We start from the raw sequence: 15,633 nt of genomic DNA on the forward strand, positions 1-15,633 counted from the left end.
CATCAGAGCACCACAGGCAGTCTTTCTCCACTGGATTCCCAGAGGAGAGACCGGATCCATCTACAGCACCGGAAATTCAGAGGTAAGCTACAATCTTCTATGGGATCATTGCTTCAACAGAACCACATCTGTAACTCCGGGAGGACTGCAGCCACCATTTAATCAGACTGCTACCAGCACCCTGACCAACAGGGTGTCAGGTTGTATTCTGACACTGTTGGTGGGATGGTTTTTTGTTGGTTTTTTTGTGGTTTTTTTTTTTTACTCCTGCATTTTCATTTTCCTATGTTTAGAAATGAACTATTATTCCTCTTCCCATATCTTTATCTGAGATCACTTTGATATCAAGATTATAATAATTCGGAGGGGGTTGTTGGTTACATTTTTATCCATTTTAATGGAGGTTTCTGCTTTCCTTAGAAAACAGCTTACCTTTCAAACTAAGACAACCCAGATGCTCAGTGACTTCTAGAGAAGGACTTGGACAGAGGGACCTTCAAAGTCAGTGTGCTCATTCATTGTTTTCTCCCAAACCAGGATTTCCCAATCCAAAACCTTGGCCAGATGGATGAGAAAGCTGCGATGAAGAGGAAGATGCCACAAGACACCCAGGCAGGTGAGGAGGAAGTCAGTGCCCCTTTCCCCCTCTCTCCTGCTCCATCTCCCAGCCCAGCATGGCCCCCGGCTGCAGGACAACCCTGCTGCCGACGCCGTTCTGCCGGGGACGCACTGGGGGGATCTCCTTCCCCTTCCCTCTGGCACGGAGGCAAATCCCATCCTCTCCTTGTCCTTCCCCCCCCAGACAAGGAGCTGAGGATGGAGACCAGGGAGGACAAATCCCCACGGCAGAACCTTGTGGAAGAGGCTGTTTTGAGCAGCTTCACAGTGCAGGAATCCAACAGGGAGAAAAAGATTCAGAGATCCCGGAGGAGGAGAGGCTCCAAACCCATCCCAGGGTGCTCTGAGGAGGAAAGACCCACCCTGTGCCGGGAAGGTGCCCGGAGATCCAGCCAGGGCTCTGAGCTGGTGGTCCATGAGCAGCTTCAGGATGGGGAGAAGCCCTACAAGTGCTTGGAGTGTGGGAAGAGCTTCAGCCAGAGCAAAAGCCTGATCCACCACCAGATGATCCACACTGGGGAATGGGCCTATGAGTGTGGAGAATGTGCGAAGGGCTTCAGCTACAGCTCCCACCTCATCATCCACCAGCGCATCCACACTGGGGAGAGGCCCTACGAGTGTCCTGAGTGTGGGAAGAGGTTTCAGAGCAGCTCCATTCTCCTCAGGCACGAGCGGATTCACACGGATGAGAGGCCCTTCCGCTGCCCCAACTGTGGGAAGGGCTTCAATCAAAACTCCAACCTCATCACCCACCGGCGCATTCACACTGGGGAGAGGCCCTACAAGTGTAGCAAATGTGGGAAGAGCTTTAGCTGCAGCTCCAGCCTCATTACCCACAAACGCATCCACACTGGGGAAAGGCCCTATGAGTGTCCCAAGTGCAGGAAGAGCTTTCTCCACAGCTCCAGCTTCATCCCCCCTTGGAGGATCCACATTGGGAAGAGACCTGGTGATCCGTGTTCCCTGGGATCCATGCTGGGAAGACACCTGTACCTTTTCCTGCCTATGGCAATGACATGATGTGAGATCAAAGACCATGAGAGTCTGACCATGTCCTTGTCATTATATTCAGTTCAATCTGAAGTCATTGCCAGGGGTAGGAAAAGGACTCCCTCTCTCTCACCAGAGGAGAAGAGTGTCCTTTCCTGGCAGGGGGAAATATGTGGCCAGGAAGAGCCAGTCGGTGGCATTTTAGTTTTCCCTGTAAATAGTTTGTCCTATCCCTTCTGTTATCCAATTTTTTTCTGTTCCTGTTTGTTCCTTATCCCGTTGCTCTTCTCAATAAATTGTTCTTATCCCAGCCAGGGATCTTTGCCTATTGTGCTTTCCATTAGAATCGGGAGGGAAGCGAGGAGCAGCGCGGTTTTAGCAGGAGCAGAAAATTGAGGAATGCCATTCCTGAAGCCCAGCCCATGGAAACCGAGCATCCCAGCTGGTGCCAGGCCTGGTTGCCATGGGCAGCAGCCTTGGGAGCGGGTCCCTGGCTGGGGGCTGAGGGAACCTTTTCCCTCTGGTGCCCAGGGACAGGAGTGGAGGGAGCGGCTGGAGCTGAGGCGGGCAGGTTTAGGCTGGATGTGAGGAAAAGGTTTTTCCCGCGAGGCTGCTGGGGCACTGAACAGGCTCCCCAGGGAAGGCTCCCAGCTCCAGGGCTGGCTGAGCTCCAGCAGCGTTTGGCCAGCGCTGCCAGGCCCAGGCTGGGATTGTTAAGGTGTCCTGTGCAGGGCCAGCAGTTGGACTGGAGGATCCCCATGGCTCCCTCCGAACTCAGCCAATTCTGTGGCTCTGTGATCCCATGAGCCTGGGGATGGAACTGCAAATGGTTGCCATGGCAATGGGCTCTGGCTCCAGGCCTGAGCTGGTGTCCATGGCAACCACCCCTGGCATGGGGTCTCCATGGAGCTGCCAAGGGACTGAATATAGCAACAGGGGCTGTGATGGTTGCCATGGAAACAGACCATTACAACGGGGCAGATGTTGCCATGGAAACAGACCACAGAAGGGAGAGAGCTCTGGCCAGGAGCAGCTCCTGAGCACAGCCCAGCAGGGCTGGGGCCCTGCCAGGGCAGCTCAGGGACACGAGCAGGCCCAGACAGAGCTCCCAGGGGCTCAGCACTGGCAGGGGCTGTGGGATGTGCCAGAGGGGGCTGTGTCACAGCAGCACCTCTGTGGCTGTGTCCTGGAGCCCCAGAGCAGCTGTGATGTCAGAAAGGGGCTGTGTGACAGCTCCGAGTGGGTTGTGTGAGGTCACAGATGGGGCTGTGACATCACAGAGTTTGTTGTGTGAGGTCACTGAGCAGCTACAGCATCACAGAGGGGATTCTGTGACATCAGAAAGCAGGGTGTGACATCACAGTGTGGCTGTATGACATCACAGCATGGTCTGGGTGATATCACTTAGTGGGTTGTGACATCACAGAGAGGACTGTGACACCAGAGGTTAGATGTACAACAACACAGATAGGGTTGTGACATCACTGAGCAGACTGTGGCACCACATGGTTGTGATATGAAATCCTAGAGTGGGCAGTGACATCATAGAAGAGCCATGTGACATCTCAGGACATTGTATGACATCACAGTGCCAGCTGTGAGATCATAGAGTGAACTATGAAATCAAAAGTGGCTGTGTGACATTACAGAACGCTATGTGACATCACGAGGTGGTTTTGTGGCATGTAGGAAGAGATGTGACATCACAGAAAGGTGGTGTGACATCACAGAAAGGTGGTGTGACATCCTGGGGCAGGTTGTGTGACACCACTGAGTGGGCTGTGACATCCCAGGTGGCTTTGTGACATCTCGAGGTCACTGGGGAGGTCACTCTGCCCCGACCTCCCCTCACAGTTCCCCCCAGAGAAGTCCAACGCTGCTCGTGCAGCAGCCTGTCTGCACAGAAACACTTCCAGGGCTCTCTGCATTTCCCTTCCCTCACTCTTGCCTCACTCACTCACCTCCCAACAACACACTTGGTGCTTTCAGCTGCAAGGAGTTCAAAGCTTGTCTGTCCTTCAGCAGCTGCTCTAATTCTGCCTTCAGCCAACTCTGGGGTTGTGTTTATTGTAGAACTCCCTCGGTGTCTGAAACATTCCTTGTGTGGTTCTGCCTTGGGGAAGGGGAACCTCCTTGGTGGCACCTTGGCCTTGGCACACACTTGAGGAGGGTGTCTGTTTTCCATGGGGAAACTCAGGAGCTTTAGATTGCTAAAATAAAAGAAGGAAAACCCCTCTTTGCCTGAGTGCAGCCAGTTCTGTGAGCAAAGCAGGTCCCAGGTGAGTGGAATGTGGAGCAAGGTTGTCCACACTGGGTCAGACCTCAAGGCACAGCTTCTCTGCCCTGGCCAAACCTCCTTAAAAGAGACCCTGGATCAATATCCATCACTGAATGCTGCAATCACCTCTGCTCTAAAGAGAACAGGAATAAAAGACACCTTTTAAAAGAGGAATACATATTTTCTAGAAGTTCTTTGAACTATTTCTCCATAACTATTTAGGAAACTTTCCTAAGAACTGCTCCAGACCACAGGGAAATCAAGGCACAGCCATGGTTTGTTAGGATTTGCTTGATCTTAATGAGCCCCGTGGTGCATTTGGAGCTGAGCCCTTGAACCTCAGGGCCTGAGAGGAGATTGCAAAAACCTTTCCAGGAGTCAAAGTCAGAGGAAACACCCAAAGTGTCTCCAAGCATTAATGGGTGCCACTGAGGTCCATCCCAAACATAGGCTCCTCATGGACTCCTTGGAGGACAGAACTGGAGGCCAGGATTGCACAAAAACCTCCCAGAGAGTCAGTGTGGGAAGGAAAATCCAAAGTAGCTGAAAAAGCCCTGAGTATCTCAAAGTATTGATGAGCCCCAATGAGTGTCAATGCAAAGCTCCCAAGGGACTCGTTAAAGCAGATAATTGGGGCCATGATTGCACAAACTTCTCAGAGACTCAGGGTGGGAAGGAAAAAGGAAAGTACCTTAAGAACCTGAAGTACCTTGAAGCATTAATGAGCCCACTGAGTGTTGTTACTGACAAAGCCTCTCAAGGGACTAATTACAGCAGATAATTGGAGGCCAGGATTGCACAAAGCTCTCAAAGACACCAAAGCAAAAGCCAAAGTCCTTTGAAAAAGCTGCAGTCCCTGGGAGCATGAAGGAGCCCCCCAGGGCCATTCCTGAGCAAGGCTCCCCAGGGACTCCTTCCAGCAGATCCCTGAGGCCACTGGCATGTGGGCTAGGGGGGATGCTGAGGGCAGGCCAAGGGGGTGACAGTGGCCAGCATTGCTGGGGCTGTGCCAGGAGGCCCCAGGGCCTCAGGACAAGGTGTCTCCTCACAGCCCTTGCTGGCACAGCATTGGCTCCTGTGGCCCAGGGCACCAAGACTTGGCTTCTCTTTGTCCCCAGCTGTCATCAGTGCCTCCAGTTCTCTGCTCTGCCTGGGGCCTGAGGACACTTTCTCAGTCACGTCCCTCAGTGGGACCCATTAAAAGGAAATGAAACTTTGGAGTTGGATTCTGACTTGGAGCTCTTGAGAGCTTTCTTCCCCTCCCTCTCAGGGACTGATGTTCAGGGCCTCAGCACGAAGCCCCAAGAGGCTCATTAAAGTCCTGCTGCTGTGTCTGTGCTGCTGAGCTGGGCCGGGCTCCTGGCACAGAGGCAGCTGCTGGAAACCAAGAAGAGCTTCAAAAGCACATTTCTCTTGCTGAGCAGCTCTTCTGCCAGCCCAGCAGGGCTGGGGCACTGCCTGCAGCCACCCTGGGCACAGCCCAGAGGCACAGAGAGCTTCAATCAGTCAGGGCTGGGAAGGTGCTGAGAAGTGGCTGGGGCAGAATCACTGCCAGCCCTTGACACAGGAAGCCTCTGGCTGCAGGACAATGCAGCTGCAGCTCCTGGAGGCATCTCCTCAAGCTGGAACATGCCAGTGCCTACAGACTCTGTGAGTACATTCTCTGCCTGTCCCTTGTGTAGAGCAGCCAGGGGTGCCCAGGGCTGTCCTGCAGAGCAGGGTCCTGCAGCCCAGGGCGCTGTGCTGGGGCAGGGACTCTGCTGCCTGCCAGGGACAGCTCTCAGCCGGCCCGGGGAGCTGCTCCCAGCGCTGGGGAGAAGCTGTGGGGGGAAGGAGCCACCCTGAGCAGGGCAGGTGCTGCTGCTGAGAGGGGCTGTGTGGGGCAGGGCTGCTCCCAGCTCCAGACCTGCCTGGGCACAGCTCCAGAGGACACTTCCCAAAAGAAGGTGAGCCAGGGATTGCTGTAAAGATCAGGAGCATTCCTGAGACTGTGCTCAATTTCTTGCTTTAAGCAGGATGGGAAAGCTGGGATGATGACAAAAATATTTTTGCTTTTTATACATTTTTAATACATTTTTTAATTTGTAAACTATTATTATATAGTTATAAAATTATAATCCCTAATTAATTCTAGTATGTTTCCTAACCTTTCTCTTAGATTTTAGAACAATAATCTCATTTTCTAAATACGTCTCTGAAATACTAAATTGTCTTATCATCAGGGAGAGGAGCTACAAGAAGAACATTTTGTTTTTTAACCAGAATATGAACAGTCATAACAGAAAGTGGGGCAAGGAAACCCTTGGACCTACTCTAATGGATTGTCTCAGGGGTGTGTAACTGGGGCAACTGAATCTCCTATTGAATGTTTCTGTTAAATATCATAATTAGTCAACCTTAATAAATTATTGAAATAAGGGGCCGGGTGTCCCACATCTCCACTGGGACACCTGGAAGCTTCCAATAAAAGTCTGTTTCTTACTTTACTGTTCTAACTCTGTTGCAAAGAGTTTTTTTCTCTTTTTATTTTAGATAACAGGGGGATGAGAGAAGCAGAAGAGGAATTGTAATCCCAGAATCACAGAACATTCTGAGTTGAAAGGGATACACCAGGATCTGCAAAGTGATGTTTGAACATTTACAGAGATGCCAGAATTGTAAGTTTGGGTGCTCAGTCTCTCTGCTGGGAGCCTCCTAAACAGCCTAAATGCACTGCTCTGATATTGTCATTGGTATCTGGGGCTCTCAGGGAACCTCTGGCATCTGCAGCAGCTGAGTCCGGCCCTGCCCTTGGGATTGCTGCCAGGCAGGTGTGTCCATGGGAATGGGGTGTCCCAGCTTCCCTGTGACCTGTGGGGCTGTGGGCAAAGCAGTCCATGGGAAAGGGGAATGAGCTGAGCCCCCTCCCTGAGATCCCATCATGGGCACACCTGGGGATCTCCTTGCTGTGTCCTTCCAAGCTCTGAGCTGCCCTCCTGGCTGCAAATCTGTGCCAGAGCCTCTCAGAGTTCCCTGAATGTCCCACGGGAAAAGGCAGAGATGCCACAGGTGAGGAAATGCTGTTGGCTCTGCCAAGGGAGTTGTGAGTGTCCTTGGCAGAGGGAGGTGCTGAGCCCTTGCCCAGAGACCTTTAGAGAGGGTGAGACATTCAGGGATCCCTCTGCTCTGGGCAGGGTCTGGTTTATGCCAGGGTGACACAGGAGTGTGACTGTGCTCTGATTCCAGCCAAAGGTGCAAACCCAGGGCAGTTGGGAACAAGCCCATCCAGCCCCTCACGTTCCCTAAGCCACAGGGAATCCTTTGCCTCTCACATCTCTCAGTGGGAAACTCTGAGTGCAGCAGAAATGCTGGGGATTTCTGACCTCAATGAACCAGGAATGATTTGTGGGTAAGAAGACAATTCCTAAAAGCAACTCCTGCTATAATTTAGAAGTGTGTGTGCAGATGGCAACAAATCTTTCTGCATTAGGAGTGAATCCCCTAAGAAATCCTGAATTTCCAGCCATGTCCCTCTCCTGCATGGCTACAAACCCAGGGCAGCAGGGCAGGGATGGCTCCTGGAGAGCCCCCAGGCACAGGCCTGGCTGCTCCTGGCACACTCAGACAGCACAGCTGGAGCTCAGTCAGGGACCTGGGTGAAGTTTTCCCAGAGCAGGAACAAAGGTGGGTGAGTCCCAGCCTCTCCTGACTTGTCACTGCTCTTTTTCTTCATGAACAGGTTCCCATGTGCAGCCACAGCAAATGTCCAACAGCAGCTCCATCAGCCACTTCCTCCTGCTGGCACTGGCAGACACGCGGCAGCTGCAGCTCCTGCACTTCTGCCTCTTCCTGGGCATCTCCCTGGCTGCCCTCCTGGGCAACGGCCTCATCATCAGCGCCGTAGCCTGCAGCCACCACCTGCACAGCCCCATGTTCTTCTTCCTGCTCAACCTGGCCCTCAGCGACCTGGGCTCCATCTGTACCACTGTGCCCAAAGCCATGCACAACTCCCTCTGGGACACCAGAGACATCTCCTACACAGGATGTGCTGCACAGCTCTTTTTCCTTCTCTTCTTCCTTGGAGCAGAGTTTTTCCTCCTGACCATAATGTGCTACGACCGCTACGTGTCCATCTGCAAACCCCTGCACTACAGGACCCTCCTGGGCAGCAGAGCTTGTGCCCACATGGCAGCAGCTGCCTGGGCCAGTGGCTTTCTCAATGCTCTCATGCACACAGCCAACACATTTTCCCTGCCCCTGTGCAAGGGCAATGCCCTGGGGCAGTTCTTCTGTGAAATCCCACAGATCCTCAAGCTCTCCTGCTCAAATTCCTACATTAGAGAAATTGGGCTCATTGCAGTCACTGTCTGTTTGCTGCTTGGCTGTTTCGTGTTCATTGTTTTCTCCTATGTGCAGATCTTCAGGGCTGTGCTGAGGATCCCCTCTGAGCAGGGACGGCACAAAGCCTTTTCCACCTGCCTCCCCCACCTGGCTGTGGTCTCCCTGTTTATCAGCACTGCCATATTTGCTCACCTGAAGCCCCCCTCCATCTCCTCCCCATCCCTGGATCTGGCGGTGTCAGTTCTGTACTCAGTAGTGCCTCCAGCCCTGAACCCCCTCATCTACAGCCTGAGGAACCAGGAGCTCAAGGCTGCAGTGTGGACACTGATGACTGGATCATTTCAGAAACATTAAACTGCTGGCCAATTTCTGCAAACTACTTGTAATAAAAGTAATCATTGCTACTTATTGTTGGTTTCATTTTGGAGATTCTTTTTCTTTGTTTTACTTTTCAATATTGTCCAGAAAGAAATGTCATTGTTTGTGCCATTTCTCATTTTGTTTCTCTTCACCCTCCCTGTGGCCACAGACTGTGTCAATATGGAGCTGAGGTCTTGGTGGCTTTAAAGGAACTAAAGGATCTCCCAGCAAAGTTTTCTCCAGAGATCCCCCTTTTGTTCCCTTCTCTGGAGCTGCAGCAGCAGTATCTGTGTGCAGAGCTGGGGGCAGATCAGTGCTGGCACAGCAGCTGTGCCCAGGAGCAGCAGCACTTGGTGTTGCCAGTGCTGCTCCCGTGCCACTGCCCCGCTGCCCTCCTGGCCCTGGTGTTGCTGCAGGGCCTGAGTGCTCTCGGGGCCGGGCACAGCCCTGGGGGTGGCAGTGCCGGGGCTGCAGCAGGGACAGGCCATGGGCACTGCTGGGGCAGCGCTGACGCCTCAGGCCAGGGCCTGGGGGCTCCAGGCTCCTTGCCCAGGCTCTCTCAAGAACACGCCCAGGCCAAAGCTCAGCACAGAAAACCCCCGTGAGCAGCCCCAGGGTGGCCGTGGGCAGGCTGGGGGCAAACAGCATGGCTGGGGCTCTGCAAGGTCCCTGGGGGAGATGGGAAGGAGCAGCAGAGCAGGGGCTGATCCATCCCCACTGCGCTGGACACACCAGGGCAGCGTCCCAGAGCATCCTCATGGAGCTGCCAACAACATCCCCCCTGTGCAGCCCTGGCCTCTCCCCCAGCTCAGAGAGGTGCCGCATCCTTGCAGGCACAGACACGGCAGCACTGGCTCAGGAGCCCCTGTTTGCACTGCCCAGAGCAGGCGTCAGCACCCCCATGGTGCTGCTGTGGGGAGATGAACCTGAGGGAGCACAAATGCCATCAGCCCCTGGGGCCAGGAAGGGCTGGGGGATGGGAGGGAAACCATTCAGGGTTGTCGTGGCCTCAGAAAATTTGTTCCCATGAGCTGTGAGTTTCCTGTGCCACTGCAGATGTTGTTGCTCAGAGCCAGGAAATCCCAACTCTCTGAATCGCACCTGGGATAGGGATTAGTGGAACTGCCGGAATGACAAGGACTGGAATGCTGGTGGAAAAGCCTGCACTTTAATTAACCCAATTTCCTGATGGAAAATAATCCAGGAATTTCATTCCTGGAATTGGAAAAGCAAGGAAATGGTTTTTTAGGCAGTGTCATAGGCAGTCCCAGACTGGGGGACTCTGTAATCCATCAATTCCAAATTGAGGAATGGAAGTTCCTGGGATGAGCCAGGACTAACAAACCCCTCCCTCAGGTGTGTGTTCCAGGATTTTCCCAGGTTTTCCCAGCCCAGATGAGCCATGTGCAGCATTCCAAAGGGATTGAGCTGTTAAGTGGAAAATCTATGATTTTCCCAGATTATTTTCCCATTTTTTCCCAACCCAGGTGAGCCATGTGCAGCATTCCAAAGGGATTGGTTAAAACCAGGAAGGATTTTGTTCCCCATGGGAATAAAATTGGTTCCAAAACCCTCCCAGAAAGGCCAAATCCTGATTTTTGCAGCTTTTTCCACCTCCACTGGGTAAACAAAAACTGCTGGGCACGGTGTCACCCACCAACTGGTCCTTCGGGAGATCTTCTCCTCGCTCCCCGGATGGTCCTAGGGGGGTCCCGGTGTCCCCTTGGATCGCCCTTGCTAAAACGCGAGGGGGTTTCCTCAGGGAAGTGACAGACCCGAGAGTGACTTGCTTTCTGCAGCTGGTGCTGCAGGAGACGCTTCTCCCGGGATCCAGGGAACCAGGGAACCGCTGGCAGAGCTCCCTGTTGGGGCACCACTTGTCGCAGCGAGCGGAGGTGGTCAGGGTGCCGTGACCTTCCCAGGGAAGCGTCTCCTGTGGCACTTCCCCTGGGCGCACAGGCACGCTTGCCTTGCCCCCGTGATTCAGCTGCGAGCCCTTCAAAGGGCTTTTGGAATGGCCGCTGTTCCTCGGGCGCTGCCAAAGAAAAGAGACGGGAGGCACCGTGTGGGGTTCCAAGGAGGTCTTTATTCTTCTCTCCTGAAGGGTCCCAGAGACAACAACTGGCCTGGGCTCAATGAGAGCAGGGATTATATAGGAAAAGCAGGGGGTGGGGTGGAGCAACAGGGACAATGGTCAGAGGATTCAGGGGTGGAACAAGGGGGAAGGGCCAACAGGGTAAAAATAATATGCATACAGGGGGAAAGACATGTTGGGAACCACTTAACATGTGGCTGTAAAAATAAAAGCTCCCCATTGAGGCCTTTAGCCTCTGGGGGAGAGTGGTAAGTGAAAGCCTCCTATGGGCTCTTCCTCCAGGGGAGAGTGGCTACAGTATTGGCTGCTTCCTTGGCCCCCACAGTTCCCAGTATCTAGTTAACATCTCATAGTTCTTTGCATCATTTGGGCCCAACAAAGGGTTTACAATAGGAAACAACTGGTCCACTGTACCTTGTAAGGCTCCACTAGCAATTTCTCCCTGCACATGTGCTCTGACCATCTTCATCACCAACTCTTTATCTGTTTTCCTTAGCGCTGTCATCATGAAATCACCTCAGTCTGGGTCTCGGTTCTTGACTATTAACTCCAATCTTTTTGCCACTTTGCTAGGGTTTTCTCTATAATTATGAACTTCTTCCTGCCAGTTATTCAGGTCACCAGTAGAAAAGGGGAATCTTCACCCACACAGCTTCTCCTGTGGGACCCACTTCTTGCCTTAAGGGGGTGACTAAAGGCAAAGCTTTCTTGGTTTTATTCCTTGTACATGTTGTCACTGGCATCCCCAAACTTGTCCCCTCACCAGGATTATTCATCTCATTCTCACTTTCATTTAATTGAGGGAGAGGAGTGGTTGCTTGAGGGGGAAGGTAGAGCTGGCCTGGAATAACTTGGCTGTGAGTCTTGCACATCTATAACAACGTCTTCCTCGCGCTTTTTTGCCAATTTCAAACATCTCTGCCCTAAACTACACGCTGAACAACATCTCTTTATTTTCCACTTGTTACCTCTTTCCAAAGGAAGGACCAAAGTCTCCTGGGGGTCCAAATCAAAGCCATATTCTTGGTGCCACTCAGGTTTATTCTTCAGGGTAAAAAAATGTGTCTGCACATATCACTTGGTCTCATTTGTCTTCTTTTCTTAAAAATAACATCAACTGTAACAGTGGATGATCATTTAAAGTTCCATTAGGCAGTCCATTTTCACCACCTTCTAATTTTTACCAAGCCTACCGTTGGTTACAGTATTTAATCAGATCACTTTGCTTCAAAAAATGACCCTCTGGGATTCCTCCCAAGTCTTTCTAATGTGCTAAAATACATTCTAGTGGACTCTTCGTGCCTTGGCCCAGATGTTCCTTGTCTGTGTCACACCCTGTGCGGGTTTGGAATGGCCACCAGCCGGGCCATGTCCCAAGGAGGCCGTGCCAGCTTCTGTGCAAGGCCCCGTTCCCTTCCTGCTGCGGCTGCATTGGCAGCCCTGGGGGCTCCTTCTGCTGCCCTGAGCCCACAGAGCAGGGCAGCGTTTGCTGATGGTTTGAGCTGTTCCTAAAGATCCTGTCAGGCTGTCTTAGACACTTTGGGCAAGGGATTCCTTCCAACCTGGGCCACTTAGGGGGGGATGGGGGTGAAACCAGGGCAGGTGGCAGTGTGTGCAAGGGCCCTTTGTGACACATGGTCACCATGGGATGGAAATGGACAGGGTGTCAAAGGGCCCTTTGTGACATGTGGTGACATAGGAGCTGGCGGTGACAGGGCCACGCCACAGTGCTCGGTGCACGCGACGGGACAGGACGTGCCAGAGCGGTGCTGTGAGGAGCCCCCGCACAGCGCACTCGTTTGTGTCTGACCCGGAGCTTTTCTGAGCCGTCATTCCTGCAGGTGACCTCGAGGCCAGACCACAGGAATTGCTGACCTGTGGCCTTGCTGAGGTTTCTCTTCTGCAGGTGCCCTCGAGGGCAGACCGTGGGACTTGGTGCCCCGGAGCTTTCCTGAGGCATCACCCATCCCTGCAGTCACTGCCCTTGAGACCAGACCTCAAACCTTGACGAGGAGCCTCCTGTCCTTGTGGCAGGAGCCCTCAAGACCCAAGTGCAGGACTTGCTGTCCTGCAGTCTTGCCAGGACTTCAGTCTTGCAGGTGCCTTCCAGGCACGACTGCAGGACTTGCAGACTCGGAGCTTTTCCGAGCCATCCCTCCTGCAAGTACCATAAATCCAGTCACTGCCATGGAGCAGCGACCCCCAAGAGTGCCCAAGTTGGCCTGGGTGGAGGAGGAGGAAGAAGGCGGCCCTGGAGATGCCCCAGCACAGGAGACTGAAGAGGTGCAGCAGTTCCAGCCACTGCAGGAGGGTGAGTGGCAGAACTGAGCATCAGGGCTCAGCCCATGGCCAGCTTGGCCACATCCCATCCCATCATGTCTTGTCCCTTTCTGTCCCCTCCCACCCCTTCCCATCCCCTGGGGATGTGCCCACAGAAAGGATGGAAGAAGGCCTGGGGCTAGCCCCCCAGCAGTGGCCACACTCCATCCCCTGGGGCATCCCAGGGCTGTCCCTGCCTGGGGAGTGCAGGGCTGGGCTGTGTTCTCCGGCCTCTCCCGCAGCCCCTCAGCTCTGGCTGCTCTTTGACAGATGCAGCCATGGACCAGACACAAGAGCAGGACCTTGCCGGTGGCCTCTTCCGCAGAACAGCACAGGTACCTGCAGCCATCCCCACCTGGGCTGGGCCTGCTGGCACTGCTCAGCCCAGCACCATGCTTGGAGCTCTCCATGCAATATCCCTCTCTTCCCACCCTTCCTTCTCCTGCCTAACTTGCAAATTCATCAAGTGCATTTGGCAGGAAGAGACCAGTGCCATGGGCACTGGGTCCATGGAAAACGGTGATGTCTACACCACCGACACCAGTGCTGCCATGCTGGAATTGATTTTGGAGGAGGGTGTTTCCATTCCAGAGCAAGTAAGCAGCCTGTGGCCAGGCTTTGATCCTCCAGGGATCGCTTGGCCTCCCAAGCCATGCCTGCTCATCACTGTAAGCCTTTGAGGCCATTGCAGTGTGTCGAGAAGGGAAGCACTTCTCTGGGGAAGCTGGGGACATTCCTGACTCCCTGTGGCAGCTTTCCAAGTCTCCCTGTGCCTTCTCCAGGTGCCTGCCATGGTGAGGTACATCCATGAGAGGCTCATGGCCAATGAGTCTGCTGAGCACAAGCTGGACAAGGCCCTGTTGGATCTGACAGAGGCACAGCCTGCTGATGTGGTCATTGCTCTCCTGCGTGTGGCCCCAACGTGTGACAGGTACGGGGCCCACGTGCCCAGAGGGCTCAGGGCTCCCCAGCCCATCAGCCTGCACAGCCTGGCCCAGGTGTCTGACCAACAGAGAGTTCCAGGGTCCTCTGGCTGCTCCCTTTCCCAGCCCTGCTACATCGGCCCCTGAGCCTGCTGCCATGCCATGGCCCTCAGGGCCCTGTCCCCACAGGGCTGGGCTGCCTGGGTGCTGCTGCTGGTGAGGGGCAGCGGGCAGAGGCAGAGCTGGCAGCCAGTTCCCCCCCCCCACTGCTGCCCAGGCCACGGGGATGTGTCTGAGACCCCCGTGAGACAGAGCTGTCACCCCACAGAGCTGCCATGACCATGTGGAAGACAGTCATGTGCTCGAGCAGGACTGTGGAGCCAGTGGTGCAGATACTCCTCGATGTGCTGGGGAACTGGCCAGAGCACAGCACGTGCACCTCCGATGGGGACAACACGGGTGTCTTTGCCCTGGCTGTGAGTTTCTGCAACTGACCTTTGCTCACCCCATGGCCAGCCGTGTCTTCAGCAGCTCTGTTTCCTCCTTCCCCCACTGCATCTCCCTGCCTCAGGCACCGGGCTGAAACATGGCCTAGGGGCAGCTTCAGGGGCACCAGGCCCGATGCTCCCCCTGTGTCTCCCCCAGCCTCTCCCTGCCACGCTCAGGCCCTACCACAGAGACACCTCGGCACTGAGCTCTGTCTCAGGGTGCTTTGTCCTCTGCAGGCAACTGTGGTGATGTGGAAGTTCCTTCAGGTGCCCTGTGTCCCACGTGTAGTGAATGTGTATTTCCCCCACCTCTTGGTGCATCTGCTCTTCCAAGTGTTCTTCAGCACTTTGGATATGCCAGAGGAAGTTGATACCTTCTGGAAGGGATGCCAAGAGCAGCACAGCCTTGCCATCAGCCCCAACAGGTGCTCCATCCCAGTCCTCCTGTCCCTGCCATGTCCCCATGGCAGGAGCCCGTGCTCCCAGCGTGACGTGGGCCTTGCTGTGCACACAGGTTTGCAGTGCAGACCCTGAAGTCCCTGCTCTGCCTTCTCCGGTGTGAGCATGTGGTTCTGGAAGTGGAACGCAAGTGTGGCTGGGACACGCTGCTCTGTGCTGACACCCACCACTATGCCGTGGGTCTGCTGGCCAGGTGAGACCCCCTTCTCCCCACTGCCTCTGGCATTTGTGCCCTGTGTGTCCAGGTGACCCACACCATCCCAGTGGTTGTGGGCACCAAGGAACAACCAAGGAGACTTCAAAAGGCTGGGAGAGGAGGGTGCCCCAGAGCTGCCACCTCCCCAAGGGCCCACGTCCCCTTGCAGGCTGGTGGGGAAAGATCAGCCCTCTGTGAGTCATTCCTGGGAGAGCTTTACTGCTGCTGGCTCAGAGTTTTGCTTCCTTTTTCCTCCATTCAGAGAAATGTGCTCTTCATCCGTACACTTGTGTTCTGGGGTAGCATTCTACCTGCTCAGCCTGCTCAGCAAAGAGATGCCATTCTGGGATTTTGCTGCCCTGGCATTCCTTGTAGAGGTGAGCCTGAAGGCCAGCTGCTTTCCAGCTCTCTGCCCTCTCACAGCTGCAGCTGCCTGAGATTTCACTGCCCGTGCTCTGTGCTGCTGCCAGGGCCCAGCTCTGTGTGGTTCTGGTCTCCTGCCAGCCAGCTCCCCTGTCACTGCCCTGTGCCTTTCAGGTCCTGGAGTGCCTGGACTTGACTGAATGCACTGACAGCATCTTGGACAT

The 15,633-nt window shown here is 54.2% G+C and overlaps 1 protein-coding gene across 1 annotated transcript; it reads left to right on the forward strand.

Moving 5' to 3' along the window:
- Nucleotides 1-7,627: 7,627 nt before the first annotated feature.
- LOC131586326 (olfactory receptor 14J1-like) lies at nt 7,628-8,560 on the forward strand. The gene has a single exon (XM_058853152.1). It carries the CDS (start codon nt 7,628-7,630, stop codon nt 8,558-8,560), a length of 933 nt encoding a protein of 310 aa, XP_058709135.1.
- The last annotated feature ends 7,073 nt before the right edge of the window (nt 8,561-15,633 follow it).

The sequence above is a fragment of the Poecile atricapillus genome, chromosome 19 (genome assembly GCF_030490865.1).
Source record: "Poecile atricapillus isolate bPoeAtr1 chromosome 19, bPoeAtr1.hap1, whole genome shotgun sequence".
Lineage (NCBI taxonomy): Eukaryota > Metazoa > Chordata > Aves > Passeriformes > Paridae > Poecile > Poecile atricapillus.

Coding starts and splice junctions, on each gene's coding strand:
- LOC131586326 (XM_058853152.1), top strand. CDS start 7,628: ATGTCCAACAGCAGCTCCATCAGCCACTTCCTCCTGCTGGCACTGGCA.